Below are 17,956 nucleotides of genomic sequence, written 5' to 3'. Positions count from 1 at the left end.
ATACGGTTATAAACCAAACTGTGGATTTATAAATGAAGCACGTGCATACATCCATCCGGTTAAACTCTTAGATCCACCGACTACACCTCGATCCGGTTGTAACATTTACTGTGACTACTGTACAAAAAATACTACTTCTTGGTCTTTTTCCCAAACCCAAACATCTTGAAGAGTCCTCCGCTCTTTTCGCCGTCAACTGACGCTGTCTTGGATAGGTGCAAGCTGTTGGTGCTCTTTCGCCGCAGAGGGTCGGGCTGAGACTTTGCCGCGACCAAAGACGCGCCGTAGTTTGGCAACTGAAGCGTCGCTTCGCCTTTTCCCAGACCAAGCGAAACCCCTGAATAAATCGGCAACAGGTTTCCGCTTGACGTGTTCGTCTTGCTCCGCTCAGCTCGCAGAAATGACGATGACGCAGAGACTTGCTTCGAGAGCGGGGTATCGTCGTCACCGGCTAGCAACGACTTGACGCGCTGCATCTTGTCTTGCGGTGCGTGCACTGACGCGCGCGACGTATAGCGCGCGAGGTCAGGCGGTGTAGCATCGTGCTGCTTGACATCGCTTGCGAACTGGATGGAGGTCGTAGGCGTGTATGCTTTTGGCTCCAGTTCTTTTGGGGCTAAGTATGCCATAGACTGCTTATACGAAATGTCTGATGGATTGGTGACCATTCGGGTGAAGTAGTCACTGGTGGGGTCACTCCAGACAAGGCCAGACTCGGGGATTTCTTCAGATTGGTCCGACCTGATCAGTTCATCGTCCAGTACGATAGCATTTTCATCGTCTTCCACGACCATTCCGCTGATTCGGAACCGTTGTGGCGAATCATCCTCCCAGGAGGCATCCCTTCCCACCACAATCACAGGACACGACTGGCAATTCAGCATGACATATCTTGCCAAGCCCACAATTCGCTTGGGCTTCGACTTAGTGCCGCTACCACGGTCTCCATTCCCAACGGTCGAAATAAACCGGTGGTTGAGGTTCTTTGACTTGTCGCCGATGAGAAGAAGATGTGGCTCGTAGATCTCTGTTGTCCGTCTGATCGTGTCTTTAAGCGATATGTCAGCAATTTCCACCGTGATTCTGATGGAGCCAGAACTAATGTTTTTTGATGGATACCCGACCAAGTTTTGGAGCAAGGCGGCCGCGTGGGTTTCCAACAGTCTGACCTGTCGCGCAGTGGTGGATGCTCTCCTCGCCTCTGGAACCACGGGCGGCATTGGAGTTGCAGACGGGCGGCGGCCGGAGGTGCGTGAAATGTAATCGTCCAACTCGTTTCCAGCGCTGGAGCGGCGTCTGGGCTTAGTTTCGGGGGGCTGCAAAAAGTTTGTGGAGTCAGCACTGTTGTGACGGTCTGATTCGCCCCAGATGCTGTCCGCGGACTCAACCACGATGAAATGGTCACCGGATTGGCACATGTTGTGGAAGTACCAGTCGATAGGGCGGCGAAGATGCAGTTTGCGTTCGTCGAGGACACATAGGATTTTGCGCACCGGAACAAAGAGGGGACTTGTCGCCACAGCGGTGAGGCCCAGACCAGGAAGAGAACTGGTCTCGGATGCAGCAATTTCGCCCAGCCCCTCGCTTGCAGCGACCGACTTCTCACCCAAGCTTACCTCCTGTGTAAGTGTAATGGCGCCGTAATCCACCACTGGCCGTGTGGGATACCCCGTATCTCCAAAGTGAAGCCCCTCGAGCTTCGCTGCAATCGCCTCCTTTTGCTTCTGCTCAGACACCGCCGGGCCAGCCGCGGCCGAAAGCATAAAGTACGAGTTATCCTCGTGGTCAAACTTCATCCCCTCGATATCTACCTTCCTCCGGGTGTCGTACACCGAATCGAGTGCCATGATCTCCTCCGGCGTCATTTCGGCAATGGACTTCTTGCGTGTCTGCGGAGAGAAGCTGGGGCTGCATGTTGGTTCATCGTCGCTTTCCTCGTCGGAAGTTTCCTGATCAAGCGCATGATCAAGACTAGGCGACTCTCCGGGACTGAGACGGCACACGAGCATGGGAGGCTCGTCAACATACGCCTTGAGAATTCCCCGTGAAGGCGCAGGCGGAAGTTTGTAACGTTCACGCCGCTGCTGCGGTTGGCCCATGGAAAACTCCGCCATGGGTGACTTGGTGGGATCTTTTTTCTCCTTGCCGAAGCTGAAACTGTACATATGCTCGAGATCATGGCTCTTCATCGGGGCAGAAGCGAAACCATAGTCTAGATCTTTTTTCGCGGCGTTGTTACCGTTGTTGTAGACATAGTTTACATTTGCTGATGGTGGTGTGTGTTGGGGAAATTCCGTGGGATTTGCGACGGAGCCCGAGCTGCAAGCAGATGGCTGGATATTGTTGAACGACACCCGACGAGAGTTTCGGCAGGGGTCACTGAGTGACATTGAATGGTGTGGAATATATAGACTGGATAGGTAAAAAAAGCCGTAAGCCGAATAATGCTGATTGTAGGAAGAGAATGCTAACTCTAAGGATTGAATGCTAGGATTGGTATGGGCTGAAAAAAATACCAGCCAGCCCAGAAAACGGGAATCGCCAGTGTTATATAGCTTTCCTGCAGGTAGAGGCAGCATGACTTCAGGGGCTCGCCCATGCCTGCGCCAAGGCCTGCGGCGTGCTGCGTGCAGGCTATCTAACACGACAACGATGGATGATAGGTTCACGAGAATGAGGCAGGTGATTGTCTCTCTGGGTGTATATATTAGCAGAAAAATTTGGGAATTCGAAAACAGCTGAAAGTCTACGGTAAGAGCAAAGAAGCGAAGGGCCAGGTTCCGGGTGGTCGACCTGTGGTTAAAGGCTGCCTCTCCCAAACAGGGTAGAAGTTGTGGATGCGGAAATATACGAGGTGCATGCCAGTGGCGATTCATGACGGACGCTGGAATAAAAACAGTGAAAGCACTGCCCTGGTAGCTCGTAACCACTAACAAACAGAAGAGCCAAGGTTCGAGCTACGGTATAACCGATGCATACATAAGCAAAGTATATTGATGACGTCCTACATGTTCATAACTGAAGCGCAACTCCAAACGTTGGCACGCGTCCGCAGAACAGAAGTTTGGCTCCCGAACTCCCGCATACGCACGTCTGAACTAGGGCCAGTGCGACGCCATACTCTAACCTCGTTTTCCCCGCAATCCCGTGACCTCGCTGACATTAAAAACACGTGAGCGCAAAGATAACACAAACTTTCGACAGAAGCAATACGCTACAAGGCTGAATGACAAATTTTCTGCAGGTGTGGTTGGGTCGGCGAAATGTGACTTGCAGATGGGCACCACCACCTTTTTATCTTATCTATGCGGGCTATGCTGTGTGGAAAGTACACTGCAGGCTCCCTAATGACATCAACCGAACAATCACATCGTTCCCTGCACTATGGCGATCGCCGTCCCAAATGCTTGGCATTTGCCTTTAGAAATTGCTTTAATACACTTTGCTGATTAGTCGGATCTCTTGGCGGTCTCGAAGAACGGGATAGATATAAGCACGTGCATGGTAATTACTAGTGCTATCAAAGGGTTGGTGGAATTCCTTCTCCCGCATTAGTCATGATGCTTCTATGCCATATATTTGTCCGCTAGACGGGTGATCTGAACTACAGCAGTGTATCTGCTATAAAAAAATTACCACACGTGATTTGTCGCCGAGTAGAGAAAGTCACGTGCTGGAGACGCGTCTAATGTACAAGCAAAAACGATACAGACGCGTGGAGACTCATGAGTTCTGTATTGGAAAGTACGCTCGAAAACAATTTCATCAGAACCATAGCTTCCGGCTTCAGACTTCCCCCCACCCAAGATGCATCGGTCTACATTTTACCACAATAACACTGGGTTTGCCGTCCAGCTGAGCTGTCCAATGCAATCTAGGAAACGAAGCAGAGGTGATTCGGACTCATCTGACACGTCGCCCGGAGTTGTCTTGCAAAAGACTCATATGCCGGCATCATACAACGAATCGAGTGATATCACAGTTTTTGATCCTAACCCTGCCAAGCGGTTCCAGGCCACGCAGCTAACAGACTCCAAACTCCACTACAAGACGGTCGAAATGATGATGGAAGCATCACGAGCCTTGAGCCTGCAACCGCAAATCCAACCATTCGAGCAGAATGTGGCGATAGAACAGAAGTTCTATCAGAAATCGTACTGGTAGGGATAATAAGTCTGGTCTAGATTCACCAGAACACCACAAGATTTCAAGGTAGCCAAGGCGTGTCAGACTAGGCTTGAAATAACTTTCGGCCGTATCCTCGATATGAGTAGTCCTATACAGTCTACGCCTGCTAACCACGTTGTGATAGCTGTGGCCCAAATTGTCATGTGTTTTGACTACCCAAATGGAGGGACTCTCCCGACTGCCCAATGATCCAAGGTGCTTGTATCGTTACACACCTGTGTGAAATCGATTTGGTATGTCAGTTGGAAACCCCAACCAAGAGCTTCGTAGGAGTAAGGCATAAGAAATCCTCAAAGTCATCATTCTACCTCCCTCGTCTGCTCTACTATAAAAGTTTACACTAAATATACACTTTATATAGCATAACTGGCACAAATTTGTAGATATAACATAAATCCAAGAAGTCAGATCGTTTACTCGTTTAGGTCAAATTTGTAGTGTGTAGTGGTCATGTGATAGGTATTGATACCTTATATAATGAGGTCGATCCCTTCTTTTATCCTATATAAGTTATATCTCCAATCAGTATACTACTATAAGTAGATATCCTACCCTCGAGGTAGGGATATTCCACAAAATTCCTGCGTAAGACAATTCGTTGGTACTGCTACCGAAGTGACGAGTGAAAATTGACTTCAAATAAAGACTTTCGAAGAACGCAAAGGTTGTCTGATAGCTAAAAGTTCATGCATGCATAAGGCTTGGGGTTGCTCAAGAAGTTTAATATATAGGCAAGGTCATATGTTCAAATCTGTATGACCAGGTCCACTTCGAATTCTGGAACCGGAACTTGGATTTTAAAATAATAAATTCTCTTGGACCAAAAATAGGGCATGTAGGTACTTAAGGGCCTACAACCACTACCGAAACCGCACAAAAAACGTCGAGTGATCTGGTTAACTTTAAATCCCTCATAACTTCTTGGGAGTTTTGATATACATGAGTTGTATCATGTTTCCTTCGTACCGACCCAGCAATCAACAACTATCTAACAGGATACGCAACGCAAGCCAACCAGGCTATAAATAGATAGGGTCTTTGAAAGAACTAGTTGAAAGCGAACAAAATCATTGAAACAAGGCGTGTCACCTTTACATCGGGAAATTCAGAAAGTGCTTTGTATAAGTTGCATACGCAAAACATTGCTCCGCGAATCCACGTGCAGAGCACGTTTTTGCGGAGAAGCCAGGTGGTTTTCCAGGGGAAGTTAGGGAATCACCAAAGGTGACTCCAGCTGATTGGCTAACACAGACATACAATCTGTATGTTACTTCCTAGAGTAAGTAAAACTTTACTGGGCTAAATAGGTTACTTATCGTTGGAATATATTTCAGGGGGAAACCAATGGTACAGAAAGTTTGTCGTAAATGTCCTGTGGACACTTTGTCCGCATACCCATAAATTAGGCAACGTACATATGGATCTGAGACATCAGAACAAAGATGTAAAAGTAGCAAAGTATTCCTTTACTACACAATCGATGCCATACGATAGGCGCGTGTCTGCTGGCGACGGCAGAAGATTCCCCAAAGCTACCGTGTATATTGCAGAGAGACCAGTGATAGAGAATAGGAGGTTAAAACCGGCTAGGTACTAAGTATAGCGTCGCTGTAAAAAAAAAAGATGACACCAGGCCTCCGCGACTCTTCCGGTAAGCATGTGACCCATATACAGACGTCCCGTTTTGCTGGAGCGTGTAATTAGCGATTAAGCCGCATCTGCCTTAGTACAATGGGTCGAACATCACACTAAACCTGCAAGATATCACTGGCATTAGAAAGCATCACTTGCCGTAGGTTTTTCTATCTTATGGTTGGTACGATTAACTGAGATTGCTATAACAGCTCCCTCAAGACAATATATAACTAAATACGTATCATCTAAACGTTTCTCAGTCAAACACTTGTCGGCTAAACGTTTATCAGCTAGGGATTTATCAGCTAAACGTATACCAGCTAAGAGGTCAGTCAGTTGATAAAGGCACCATCCAATGTACCACCCAAACGGCTACTGCGCCCCAGGCAGTTTTGTGGATCCAGAATTTCAGGAGTTTGGCCAACTTCCTTCCCAGCAGTCTCAAAACGAGCACGGTTATGAACGGCGACAGCTCCAACCAAACTACCAACAACAACCCCAACATCTCCAGTCGCATGGCCAACCGCACTGCCAGTTACCCCCACAGAGCTATGGTGCTCCACAGCAGACGCTTCATCTGACGCAGCAGTGGCAGTTGCAGCGGCCGTATATTCAACAAATACCCCCGCGGAATCCCCAAGAGTACCCTCAAACATCGGAGCATGTACCCCACCAAATGAATCAAGGGCACATACATGCCCCTTTACAGATATCTCTGAATCTTCCACAAAATTTGCCTCAGAATATATCCCATACAAACTCAAGCATTCCCCATCTAGAGATCTACGTCGAAACTCAGCTTACTGAACAATTCCCAGACCCGTACCTAAATCAACCCCTGGAAGAATTCCTGACCTACCCTAGCCAGCTGCTGAAAAAGCGCACTCGAATCCCCACAACATGCTCGGTTTGTCGCAAGCGGAAGCTCAAGTGCGATAGGCATAAGCCGTACTGCCAGAACTGCCAAGAAAATGACTCTACGGCCTTGTGTCGCTACGCGAAACATGCTTGGCAAAAATCGATCATACGTGATACTAGCTTGGTGGAAGATGTTGCCAAATTGCGCAAACAGGTCGCGGCTCTTGAGCTTCGCACAACGCAGTTGGGCCTCCTGGATGAGGTGGCAGTGATGGAGCTAGAGGCGACAAAGCAAAAAAGAGCAAAGGCGGCCAAGGTACCTACGATGGTGAATGAAACGGTGATTCCGGAAATCCAGAACCCAACAATCAACGTCAATGAGAAACTCACGCTCTTCACGGTCAATAGTGCCAACAAGCCTGTGTTCCATGGAATCACATCAACATTTGCGTTTCTGGAGAACGACCCTGTGCTCCGCGGTGTGGTTCTGAAAAATCTTGCTAAGGTGGAGCGCTTCGCTGTGAGTAAAACCGCTCAAGTGATAGCACCTTGCCTGGATTCATATCCTGAGACTTCATCTTGCCCTGATGTCATCCCGAGACACAATATCGCTACGGCCTCCGCTGCAGCAGATCTCCCGCCTTCGGTGGAAGCACCAGCTTTCACTCTTTCCGGTGGTAGAGAGAACACGTCTGAGCTCAAAGGCATAGAACATGTCGGATCAGACGATGGGGAGCAGATCCTACTGCAGGACTCCTTCTTGACAGCCAGCCAATCTTTTACCAAACGGATGCATGACAAAGACAATGAAACCAGTAAGGTTGGATTGCTGACCTCGGACCGCTCAAGAAAAGGTAACGCGTACACGATAAAGTTGAAGATATTGCTCGGCGAAATCAACAAGATACTTCCCCGAAGCATTTCTGTGATTCTGCTTTTGGTGAAACACTTCTTCCGCACTGGTGCCTTCTCCATGGCCTTTATCGACCCTCAGAGCTTCCTTGAAGAGCTTGACTCGTTTTTGTTCGTGGACCCGGCGACTGGCCGACCGTACTTCGAAGTAGGCAGTGACTATCAGAAGCTCGCTTCTGTCAGCATGCTCCTCCTCATCCTCCGCGTTGCCTATCTCTCCTTACCACTCCGCGACCTCCTGCAGCCCAACTGGCCTGAGAGGTATCTGAAAATCGCCCTCACTGCCGATGGTGTTCCTATGCCGGAGGGAAACAAGTTGTTATTGGATATTTACCGCGAGATCTACCTCCCAGGTATTGTGATTGACACAAAGTTCGTTGAGTCGGCCAGAACCTGTTTTGCCTACGGGGCGTTCCATGAGAACGTCAGTTTCCGGAGTGTCCAGGCACTGTTGCTCTGCCAGCTCTACTGGATCTATGCCCCGGAAGACGGTGACGAGGGGGCCGATTCCTCTACCCTACTCGCCATGTTGGTCCAGATGGCCCAGCTGTTAGGCTTGCACCGCGAATTGGGTAGGTACGTTGACGTAGAGTTGTCTGCGGAAAACGAAGCTCCTACAGATTGCTCAAACTATGAAGCATTAACGAAACGGTCTGTTTTAAAAGACAAGACGCCCCTTTCTTTCCCCCAGGAACACCCGTCGAAATCCGTACCATACACCCATAGAATGCTCCATCTGCGGCGTAAGGTCTGGCATGAAATTGTTTACCTCGATGCATACCGGGCCATGAAGTTCGGGTGCCCATTAGTGATCAAAGATGATGCCTACGACACCCAATTACCGCACCTCTACCCCGAGTTGATCGCCGAACACAATGCCAGCGGTGATACGCACTTCTTACAGCGCGAAAAGGTATCGATAGCGCAGATGAAAATGAAATACGAAAGTGGATTCCTCTCCCGCGGGATCACTCGGAGATGCTGCGGTATCCGCCATGACGGCGGTGGTCCTCCCCGTGCCGAGCTTGAACTAGCAATCGAGCTGATTGACAAGTTTATGGCCGACAACCACATCCGTCTGTTCGAGGAGTTGGCTGTATTTGAGATTTTTAACGATGGGAGAGCTTCCACCAAGCTCAGAAAAGCCATCACCGAGGACCCCACCTCCTTAGACCTCCTCGAGATGCTTGAACGGGCACATCAGTACAATCTTCGGCTCCACCTTATGTTACTCTCGTTTCAGTTGCACCACATCATTTCCGGCCGCCTGAAGGACCAGAACATTGCCACAAATCCTGTGTTCTTCAAGCATTTCGGGGCATGCCTTGAAAAGGGGCTAATTCTCTTCAAGCAGGGCTTTGACTTTCTTCAGTGGGCCCACCAGCGTGACTCGCCGCAGCCAGAGAACTTGATTCCTCTCCAGTTCTTAGCTCCCTCAGTGGACCGACTTTTAGGCACGCGGGTGCTCTTCACCTTGGTCAGGGCAAACTGGATCGTGGTTTCGTTTTCTATTCGCAACTTATCCAAAAAGACAAAAGAAAATTCTCCGTTGACTCCGGTCTCGTTCCTTGCGCTCTACGAACGGTTCCTGGACCCAGATAGCCGACAGTTTGCTGAGTGGTTGCATATAGACTTCAAGCGAGACAAGGCAAACCAAGCCCATATCATCAACATGATGATTGAGACGTTTCGGATGGCGCTTCCACTCAGAGAGGGCTCTTTCTTTTGCCTTCGTGTATGCTTGGCGCTTGATGAAACGCTCACTTTTTTACAACACGGCCAGGGATTCATCGTGTTGGAGGAAAAGTCCAAAAGTGTAACTCCAAAGGATACTGGTAAGAGAAGACTTGGCGAGTCTCCGTTTAGCATGCGTGAATGTGACAAACGCCAACAGGACAGGAATGACCCTACCGCACCAGGCGGCTCTTGATCACCCGGCCCTGCCAAATCCATACTACAAGCCTACCCCAGGCGAAAACCTGAAGCAATACAAGACAATCCTGCACTTTTTTTTGACTGGATCAAAGGAGTAGTGCCAAGAAACCATGGTTGTGGTCGCCAATTATGGTACAGAAGCGGCAGAATAGCCGGTATGATCGTGGTCTGACAAATTCAGGCCCTGTTAAGCTGTACCTCAACCATTTGTGCGTATCGTACCTCTTTGATACCTGTCTGACTGGTTTTGTCATGATATATACTGAGGTCCACTACCTCAATCATTTTGTATTATAAAAACACCTTTGAAAAGAACTAGAAATTATGTAATTTAATGTTTCTCACCTTAGATCCTGTGAGAGGAGCCACTATTTTTGCAAAGTGCCGAGGTCTAACTCCGTTCAATAGTGTATCTTTGCGGGGTTTCCGGTATCCTTTCCGAAGATATCCATCGAGATGTATATTTCGTCCTAACCCATTTTGCAACTACGTTTCGAGGGTTCCGTGTGGGCTCGGTTTTGTGCGTATAATCTACAATACCGACTCAATATAATATTGGTGGACAGCCGTTCAAGTCTGTCATAAAACTACATCGTTACTTTTCAGCTGTAATTAAAGGAATCGTGCATATGCTCTGAACTGGTTCCTTCCCAAAGACATTCCAGGACTTACACTAAGCCTCGGGGTGTTAGCGTGGAAGCTACGTACGAGAGTTTAGTCTAATGCCAGCCGTGTCATCGTTTCCCGGTGGAATATATGGCCGGAGCACTGAAGTCATTCGGAAAAGTACGTATGATATTCCATCTATTCAAGCCGTCTATCTTTCGTATCAGCATGGTACATTGCCTGTTACTAAACCAACTTTCCTGGCTATGCAAAAAAATCATTCACCTATTGCTCCGCTCAGTTTCTGCATGAAATCATAATCGGGCCACTAATGAGGTGAGAATTGCATCACGTGATTTGAACAGTCAGCACTTCCGTATCAGCGTGGGGAAAATTGCCTGAAGTGGACGCGGAGTGCGTCAAAAGCGAAAATTGGTGCGAGGCACTAGCCATGCAGCTCGGCACCGAAAGTGCAACTTGTACGTGACCCCAAGTCCGGGAAGCCTGATGATGGATCACATTCGTCCATGGACAGAGGAATAGAGAATGAAGTACAATATCTATTAAATGTTATTGCGAATCACTCTCTAACAAATTTCTTTTGCTATAACGCTTCGAAAAGCCGGCTGTTCCGTATGTGGATTAGCCAGGCCAAGTAAATATCAGGTCATAGTTTATGATAGCAACTATTGGCGAGTATTAGAGTTTCATAGTCACTGAAAACGCGTTGTCAATGTTCCAACTAAAACTCCGACACTGCCTTGTGCTATCTCCTGGTGACTGCCGGCTAAGGAAAAACCCACTGCCGCCACTCAGACAACTCCCGGAGACATGCGAGAAAAAGATGTGCCGACCTGGCACAAGCATTTCGTGCAGGAATGCACGCCTATCACGGCGACAGTAAGTTTGCTTATGTACGACGGAGAATTACTCGGCTTGTATAAATATGCAAGGAATCCCCCTGATTTCAATCCACTTTCCGTGACTTCACACGCATCTCTCCTACACCCACAGGAAAGACAATCGCCCCTATACACACACACAATGGTTGCTAGAAACGCCCAAATCGGTTTTGCCATCGGCTTATTGGTCCCAGTCTTGGCCACCAAATTCTACATCAAGCCCAAATTGATCAAGAACGACATCAACGACATCGAGTTGTTGAAACACGACTTGGAATACGCCACCTGGCACTTGCGTCTCCTCCAAAGAAATGCCGGTGTTGCCGACGCTGACTTGTACTACCCCAACGGTAGATTCAAGGCCTTGGTCCAGGGTTAGCCGCCCGTCGTATCGGGTATTGCTCTGGAAGTACGGCTCGGAACAGACTCAGTGGCATCGGTTCAAAGAAGTCACTATGCCAGGTAGAGTACGAGCAATCAGGATGTTCAATTGCTCCGAGGTCTGGTAAGGTGCTAGTAAAGCTTTCGCCTACAAAAAGCTTCTAGTTCAATCCTCTGTTGAGGATTCGCTTTATTCCACAATCTATATACACCTCTAGCTTATAATTTGACTTGTGAGTATTATACTTAAATGTAGGGAGACTGGTCTTGTGGTTTTTTGTCCTGGTTAGATTGCCTTACCTAGTTGAATTTCTCTTATGCAATGTAAAATCGCTATCCCAAATCATCAAAAAAAAAGACACTTAACGTCGGCGGCACATTTCCTGGGACTACAATTAGATAGTTAAAAAAAAAGATATGGTTAATATTAATTTGGGGTTCTATATGCTTAAAAGTGGAGGTGAATAAATGAGGGTGTGAAATGAAGGAAACAGGAAGAAGGTAAGGGCTGTAGCAAGTACAGGATATCGCCGGAGAATAGCATCTCTGTATAAATTACCATACCGTTACAACCGTGTATCAAAGGTAAAAGATAAAAGGCGGTTATTGGTCCCCCGGATTCACAGCTTTGGTAATGGTTTATAAAAGCCTGGGAGTAAAAGCCAGAAAAAGTGAGAGGATGCAAAGTTGAGGCAAAACCTGGCCCTAGGTGAAAGAATGTAAGAAACACCTAAAGGTAAACCCCCTGCAACCACATCAAACAAATTTGCACCAATGTCATCTTGCTCATGAGAATGGCACCTGGGACGGAGTCGACGTAAGGTTGAATATTTTCAGTATCGTCACCGAAAGTGGCAGTGGCCAAGGAGAGCTCATACTTCTCCATATCGAAAACAGTGTAAACGCCTCTCAAAAAGCTGTCACCCAAGGTAACATTATCACTAACTCCTACATTTAACACGCAGGTTCTGCTTACCCCATCATCGTTGACCACCATATGTTCGAAGAAAAAGTTGAACATCGGAACGTCGATTCTGGCACCGCCAAAGTTAAAGGTAAAGTTGCTGGATTCAATCATAGAACACGAGCCGATGTATGAGGCAAGTTCTTCGTAGTACTGCAAGTCAATCACCGAGACGATCAGATCAATGACGGCCTGTGGGAACAGGGAGAGTGTGCTCCCAGAATCAAGAAGAGCGGGGTAGAATTGGTGGTTAAAGAAACTCATACCGTTGTAAGTCATGTCGTTCATCTCAACCTGGATTCTGTTGGATGCCACATCGACCATAGGAACTGTTTTCAAGAGGCCTTGGTATTTGGAAGTGTCAACACCACCAAACAAAATGGTACCCTTTTCGGCATTAGAACCCAAGTATATCGAGTAGACGGAGCTGTGAATAAGCCCAGCGCTCCTCATTTTCATAGGCAAGTTCTCGTATTGAGTCTTGGTCGTCTCTAAGCCAGGTAATCCAATACCCAAGACACCTACCTCGGACGTGGCCTCGTCAGCGACAGCAAAGGAAAGGTCATTCACCAGTACTGAGCCGAAGGTAACATCATCGTGGCCCCACTCTCCCTTTGCAAACGTATTGTCGGCATAATAGATGGCAAAGTCGGAGCCATTGCTCTTGTAGGAGGTAGACATAGACGTGTCGAAGGTGCCGTAAAGGCTGCAGTCAATGGAGGTTGTATCTCTAGTTTCTAAGAGCTTGGATACAGTGCTATCTCCTGTTGTTGAGGTCTTTGAGCAGTAAATATTATCGCGTCCATTGACCCACAAGTCGGACGAGCCAGTGTCAAGCAAGACGCCAACCATTTGATGGTTGGAGCCAATGGTCATGTTGGCCATGTAGAATGATTGCTCATTTTCCAAGACGATGGCAGCCGTGCCATCTGTGTTTCTCTTGAAGTTGCGCTTGGCCTGAGCCCCCAACTGGGCGGTTCCGACCGAGGAACCTCTGTGGACGTTGAAGTCGACCTTCACCACGCCTTGCTGGTCATTACCTCTCTTGACAGACGTGGGAGCGCCACTTGCAGAAGATATTATACTGAAGATGGACAAAAGTAGCGGATTTAATAACTTCATATAGTGGATTAGGTGTACAAGCAGGCGGATGAAGAAATCCTTCACGGTGGAGGGATGCAAACGCGTTATATACTTTGCTCACACGGGCCAGAATTTCCTTATTCGCGTTAGTGTTTCTGCAACCAATTTACTAATAACATCGGTGACCTATTTTATACTTGTTATTGTTGCCCAGCGTCGCCTTGGTGATGTACTCACCATCTGGGAGGAGGGGTTAGCCGTCTATGCATGATGCATCTGCTAAGCGTAAGCTTTGTGAATGCCAGGTCGGTTCTTGTTGCTTTTATCACCATAGGTGAAATTCAAGCGTGATTTTCCCCTTTTTAGAACCTTCCTAGAAGGGTTCTATGCGTGTTTAAGCTGCCTAAGTCGCACCTCGCCTCTGAGAAATCTTGACTGCACATGCAACAGTGGCATGCAGGCTCGTTATTAAACCAATATGGAGGACGAGGTACAGGGGCGATCGCGAGGCGTGCGTCTCTTGTGCCAAAAAGATGCGCATTGCCCTGGATAATGTTGGCTAGGCTCGTCATTCTTCTCATGTTGGCAGTTGGTGATAGGAAAATTTTGAGTGAAAGATTTATTCCGATAAGCCTGAGCTATATGAAATGTATATAGCCAGCTATGGTGCATGAAGCAGACCCTATCCGAAGGTCCCACCAGGTCTACAGTACTCTGGATGAGTTGAAATATTTGTGTTGTAACTTCAGGCCTAAGGGTGTGGTCGCAGGTGTAGACATGCATACTGCGTTAGCTGGGCCTATAAATATCATCCCCCGAATATTCTGTTGTACAACGAAACAGGTGTATGGGTGGAGGTCCTAAATTTGTTTGAAACTTGAATGCGGTTATAACGTTGTAAATACTCATAACAGTACCGTAGCTGTGGAATGAGCGGGTAGAAACGAGCACCCCATTTGTGTTCGACAGGTTTTGGCTAGTACCTCTCCTCTATAACAGGATTGTCCCTGAGCGGCAGATGTCACATCGTCTCTTGAACTTTATGCATTTAGATGCAAGGGGAAATAGGCACGGCACGCACACATAAAAGGTATATGTTGAAGGATAATGAATATATAAAGCTGTAATGTTTGAAATAGCGATAGTATTATACTGCCTAATTTAAGTAAACTACTTTTCACGTTAAATATATAGAGGGTAAGGGTCGTGGCTCTTTACGTACTGGGGGTCACCGTCATTTGTAAATATCCAGTGGGGTTGGTAAGATAACAATATATATATGATTTTACTTCTAAAAATCCCAGGTAAGCTAAGCTTTGGATTTTAGAATCTCAGTTTGCTATGTAATCACGGAACTCGTAAATTCGAATTTGGATATGATGTAATTTATATATAGGTGATAAAGTTGTGTTTATGCATGCTATGAGTATATAATATCTAGTTAAATATAAATTCAGTCGGCCAATACTTTTTATAGGTAAAATATCTACAGAGGGGGTGCCAGTCTCCTTATATACTGAGGGCCGGGGGTGATACCGTCACTGTTAAACGGTACCTTTAATATATGTAGGGTATATTATGATTCATATATTAAATTAGAGAATAAAGACGCACAGAATTAACAAGATTATAGGCCCCACATGAACCGGAATGTACCGAGGAGTAGAGGTAGACCCAGATGTTTTAGTTGACGATCCAGCGACACTAGTGGTTGTACTTGTGCTTGTTGACCACGAAGTCGACGTTAAGGTACCGGGCAAGGGTGTGGTGGAGTTAGTCAACATAGTAGTGGTGGAGGTGATGGTTGTGGTGTGCCTTTTATTACCAGAGCCAGCAATCACCACTATAGGAATAACAACTGGCCAGTAAAAGGGACTGGAGCCTCCAGACAGGCCACCCCTTATGCCTCCAGACAGGCCACCACTGGAGCCACCAGACAGGCCACCACTGGAACCAGACAGACCACCACTGGAACCACCAGACAGACCACCCTTCGTGCCTCCAGACAGGCCACCACTGGAGCCACCAGATAGACCACCACTGGAACCACCATCCAGACCACCACTAGAACCACCATCCAGACCACCCTTTGTACTTCCAGACAGGCCACCACTGGAGCTACCAGACAGACCACCCTTTGTGCCTCCAGATAGGCCGCCCCTTGAACCTACACTTATGCGATGCTCTGGCATAAATGATGGCCCTATATTCACCGGTTGCCCCTCACCTAAAAGTGAATCCGTACGTTTGGAATTGGGGATTTCGACAAGCTCAGCACGTATTACGGTTTCCTTAAGATCTGGAAATTCAATTGCATTTGGATTGGTAAGCATGGCATCTGTCTCAGTCAGGACCCTTAAACTTTGAGCTGCCCCCACATCACCAGGATGACCCGTAACAGGTACTAAGGCGGAGAGGATATGGAACGTAACAATAAGAGGAATTTTCATGAAAAGGGAGTTAATAGAGTAAATTATTTGTGGGTGCAGTGCTGGCCAAAATCTCTTTCATAGTCAATCTGGATATGGCGTACTTATGTGATTCATCTTCGGGAAGATTTTCTTTTCCAAACATTAGTGATACGTATACGAAAATCTACGCTCCTCCAGCCCGGGGCTTGAAAAAGCTTAACGTTGACCCGTGCAGGACCCTTGTGATCTTTCCACAGAGCTGAGTCGTTAAGATATGCAAGTTTTATGCACTGATGGGCAATAAAGACTTCTTTGATATATCAAAAATGCGCCTATGCCTGCTTGGGCCTATCGAGTGAGGCTGGCGCACTCAGACCTGACCATCGCGAGTAGCATAGCCTGTACTGGCGGTGAAACGCGGCTGTGTAGACGCATCACCTTTTGAGATAACGAGCATGGCACATAATCCAGGTACAAGGGCAGACAATTACGATTGGCAACCATTTAAATAATACGGTACAAAAAGAACCTCCAATTCAAAGCGATACCCCTTTTAAAGAAAACTGATAATTAAGGCAAAGAAAGAGGTCGAGTAGGAGCTGAACCCTGGCCCACCCACACCTAAAATGAGATTCGTAGCGCCTGACTACGCCACCAAATAACGCACTAAAACAAAGCGCCTTGATAGCCTAACTGAGATAGAATATTGTTCTACTCAAGTAGATATGTTGTATTGCGGCTGGAGAAGTCTCAATATTATTAACAGTTTTTGTTACCGATTAACTCAAGATATGCTTCAAGTGAAGTGTGTGGAATCACATTAGGTATTTAAGTGTCAATACAGTAACGATATTTAGCATAACCTCTATGAAGTGTTGAACAAAATCTTCCATCACTAGGATTCACCCCCAGTCAAAAACCCTCAGCAATCTTTGCCTCGTAGCGTTTACTTCCTAATGAGTTCCAACTCTTTCTAGTCTTAGAGCCTCTCACTCGAGTTTAACTTCACGCGTCGGCCGCACAACCGCAGCTGCAAGCTATGCAAAGCCATTGATGGTTCTTCCAATATGGATAGCGTCAAATGACGTGAACATACCAATGCCGTCACCTAGTTCATGTTCAGGTGATGTAGAGCTTTGAAATATCCCTTTGTGCTTTCAGGGTCTCTGGAGCTCTCTCCTAGATACGTACGATGCTCCCATAAAAACACCAGTCAATGGTTACCAGTCCAGTACCTTGGAAATCTCTAAATATCCAGAGTGGTGAGCGCAATTTAGCGAATGAATGAAGCGAAAAAGTTTCGGACTTGGCTTTTTTTGCCCGAGTAAAGACAACGTTGTGCTCTCCGTTGGGTCGACCTCTTACCGTAACCAGCAGAACACCGCGTCTAACTATGGCCCTAATCACAGGGCTTCGGTTATTCAAAAATCCGTGGAGTACCTTACTAAACTGGAAATGTCTCTCAGGAACCCATTGCTATTTGCGTGTTGACATAGGTAACCAGAGTACATGTTTAAAAACCCGACATATTTTTTATCCTGTACCGAAAATCAGATCGGACCGCCGACAAAACTGTTGCCTAGTCACGTGAAAATGGCCTAGACATTATTGTGTACATTAGCAGTGGGTCAGTCCATGATAGAATGGACTTAGTATCAAGGAGTGTTTCTAATATTCCAGCTTGACAGCTTTCGCGGGAAACCCAGAGAAATCCCCACGTCCCTGTTACATCCACTTCTAGTATTTATTACGTCAGAATTCACTCATAGTTGGCCACCGTGAGTCACTAGAGCGGTAAAATCCAACGATACAGGCATGAGCGGAACATTTTCCAAGTGTAAATAGACGTCACGGACTCTGCTCCAGCGGAAGTTGAAAGGCGCAGGATTTTGTGGGGTAGGCGCACTTTCGCGAGGATTGCTACGGGAATCCCTCGCACGATTGGCCAGATGCAGTCTTCGAAGATTAGCCCACGGAGGCCTGCGAACCATGCCGGAGAAACGTAAAGTATATGGGTATAAGTCTCTGAAATGTCATTTTCAGAACGAGGCAGTTGCCCGTCAAAGGCAGTGGCCGAGGCA

General features: G+C 47.2%; 9 protein-coding genes across 9 annotated transcripts; 6 read left to right on the top strand and 3 right to left on the bottom strand.

Annotated features, from left to right (window-relative positions):
* Positions 1–91: 91 nt before the first annotated feature.
* BABINDRAFT_160987 (uncharacterized protein) lies at positions 92–2,392 on the bottom strand (the record flags this gene model as incomplete). Its single annotated transcript, XM_019128577.1, has 1 exon — positions 92–2,392. A coding segment is annotated over one exon (2,261 nt), but the record flags the coding sequence as incomplete, so codon positions are not given.
* Positions 2,393–2,730: 338 nt separating this feature from the next.
* Positions 2,731–3,409, top strand: BABINDRAFT_160986 (uncharacterized protein). The gene has a single exon (XM_019128576.1). The coding sequence runs from the start codon at positions 3,009–3,011 to the stop codon at positions 3,174–3,176; it is 168 nt and encodes a 55-aa protein (XP_018986101.1). The 5' UTR covers positions 2,731–3,008; the 3' UTR covers positions 3,177–3,409.
* A 398-nt stretch (positions 3,410–3,807) lies between these two features.
* Positions 3,808–4,164, top strand: BABINDRAFT_166357 (uncharacterized protein; the record flags this gene model as incomplete). The annotated part of the gene is made up of 1 exon (XM_019130421.1): positions 3,808–4,164. The coding sequence occupies one exon, from the start codon at positions 3,808–3,810 to the stop codon at positions 4,162–4,164; it is 357 nt and encodes a 118-aa protein (XP_018986100.1).
* A 105-nt stretch (positions 4,165–4,269) lies between these two features.
* BABINDRAFT_126977 (uncharacterized protein) lies at positions 4,270–4,569 on the top strand. The gene has a single exon (XM_019126997.1). The coding sequence runs from the start codon at positions 4,374–4,376 to the stop codon at positions 4,530–4,532; it is 159 nt and encodes a 52-aa protein (XP_018986099.1). The 5' UTR covers positions 4,270–4,373; the 3' UTR covers positions 4,533–4,569.
* A 1,402-nt stretch (positions 4,570–5,971) lies between these two features.
* On the top strand, positions 5,972–9,841 carry BABINDRAFT_160984 (uncharacterized protein). The gene has a single exon (XM_019128575.1). It carries the CDS (start codon positions 6,179–6,181, stop codon positions 9,521–9,523), a length of 3,345 nt encoding a protein of 1,114 aa, XP_018986098.1. The 5' UTR covers positions 5,972–6,178; the 3' UTR covers positions 9,524–9,841.
* Positions 9,842–9,898: 57 nt separating this feature from the next.
* BABINDRAFT_160983 (uncharacterized protein) lies at positions 9,899–10,703 on the top strand. The gene has a single exon (XM_019128574.1). It carries the CDS (start codon positions 10,251–10,253, stop codon positions 10,452–10,454), a length of 204 nt encoding a protein of 67 aa, XP_018986097.1. The 5' UTR covers positions 9,899–10,250; the 3' UTR covers positions 10,455–10,703.
* Positions 10,704–10,733: 30 nt separating this feature from the next.
* On the top strand, positions 10,734–11,802 carry BABINDRAFT_160982 (uncharacterized protein). The gene has a single exon (XM_019128573.1). It carries the CDS (start codon positions 10,966–10,968, stop codon positions 11,413–11,415), a length of 450 nt encoding a protein of 149 aa, XP_018986096.1. The 5' UTR covers positions 10,734–10,965; the 3' UTR covers positions 11,416–11,802.
* A 345-nt stretch (positions 11,803–12,147) lies between these two features.
* BABINDRAFT_7462 (pepsin-like aspartic protease) lies at positions 12,148–13,503 on the bottom strand (the record flags this gene model as incomplete). Its single annotated transcript, XM_019132630.1, has 1 exon — positions 12,148–13,503. One exon carries the CDS (start codon positions 13,501–13,503, stop codon positions 12,148–12,150), a length of 1,356 nt encoding a protein of 451 aa, XP_018986095.1.
* Positions 13,504–15,042: 1,539 nt separating this feature from the next.
* Positions 15,043–16,134, bottom strand: BABINDRAFT_160981 (uncharacterized protein). The gene has a single exon (XM_019128572.1). The coding sequence runs from the start codon at positions 15,912–15,914 to the stop codon at positions 15,060–15,062; it is 855 nt and encodes a 284-aa protein (XP_018986094.1). The 5' UTR covers positions 15,915–16,134; the 3' UTR covers positions 15,043–15,059.
* Positions 16,135–17,956: the final 1,822 nt, after the last annotated feature.

This window comes from Babjeviella inositovora (genome assembly GCF_001661335.1).
Source record: "Babjeviella inositovora NRRL Y-12698 unplaced genomic scaffold BABINscaffold_4, whole genome shotgun sequence".
In the NCBI taxonomy this organism is placed as follows: Eukaryota; Fungi; Ascomycota; class Pichiomycetes; order Serinales; genus Babjeviella; species Babjeviella inositovora.
The sequence above is the reverse complement of the archived record's forward strand: the minus strand, read 5'-3'. Positions and strand labels throughout refer to the sequence as shown.

Coding starts and splice junctions, on each gene's coding strand:
- BABINDRAFT_160986 (XM_019128576.1), top strand. CDS start 3,009: ATGTTCATAACTGAAGCGCAACTCCAAACGTTGGCACGCGTCCGCAGA.
- BABINDRAFT_126977 (XM_019126997.1), top strand. CDS start 4,374: ATGATCCAAGGTGCTTGTATCGTTACACACCTGTGTGAAATCGATTTG.
- BABINDRAFT_160984 (XM_019128575.1), top strand. CDS start 6,179: ATGTACCACCCAAACGGCTACTGCGCCCCAGGCAGTTTTGTGGATCCA.
- BABINDRAFT_160983 (XM_019128574.1), top strand. CDS start 10,251: ATGCCAGCCGTGTCATCGTTTCCCGGTGGAATATATGGCCGGAGCACT.
- BABINDRAFT_160982 (XM_019128573.1), top strand. CDS start 10,966: ATGCGAGAAAAAGATGTGCCGACCTGGCACAAGCATTTCGTGCAGGAA.
- BABINDRAFT_160981 (XM_019128572.1), bottom strand. CDS start 15,914: ATGAAAATTCCTCTTATTGTTACGTTCCATATCCTCTCCGCCTTAGTA.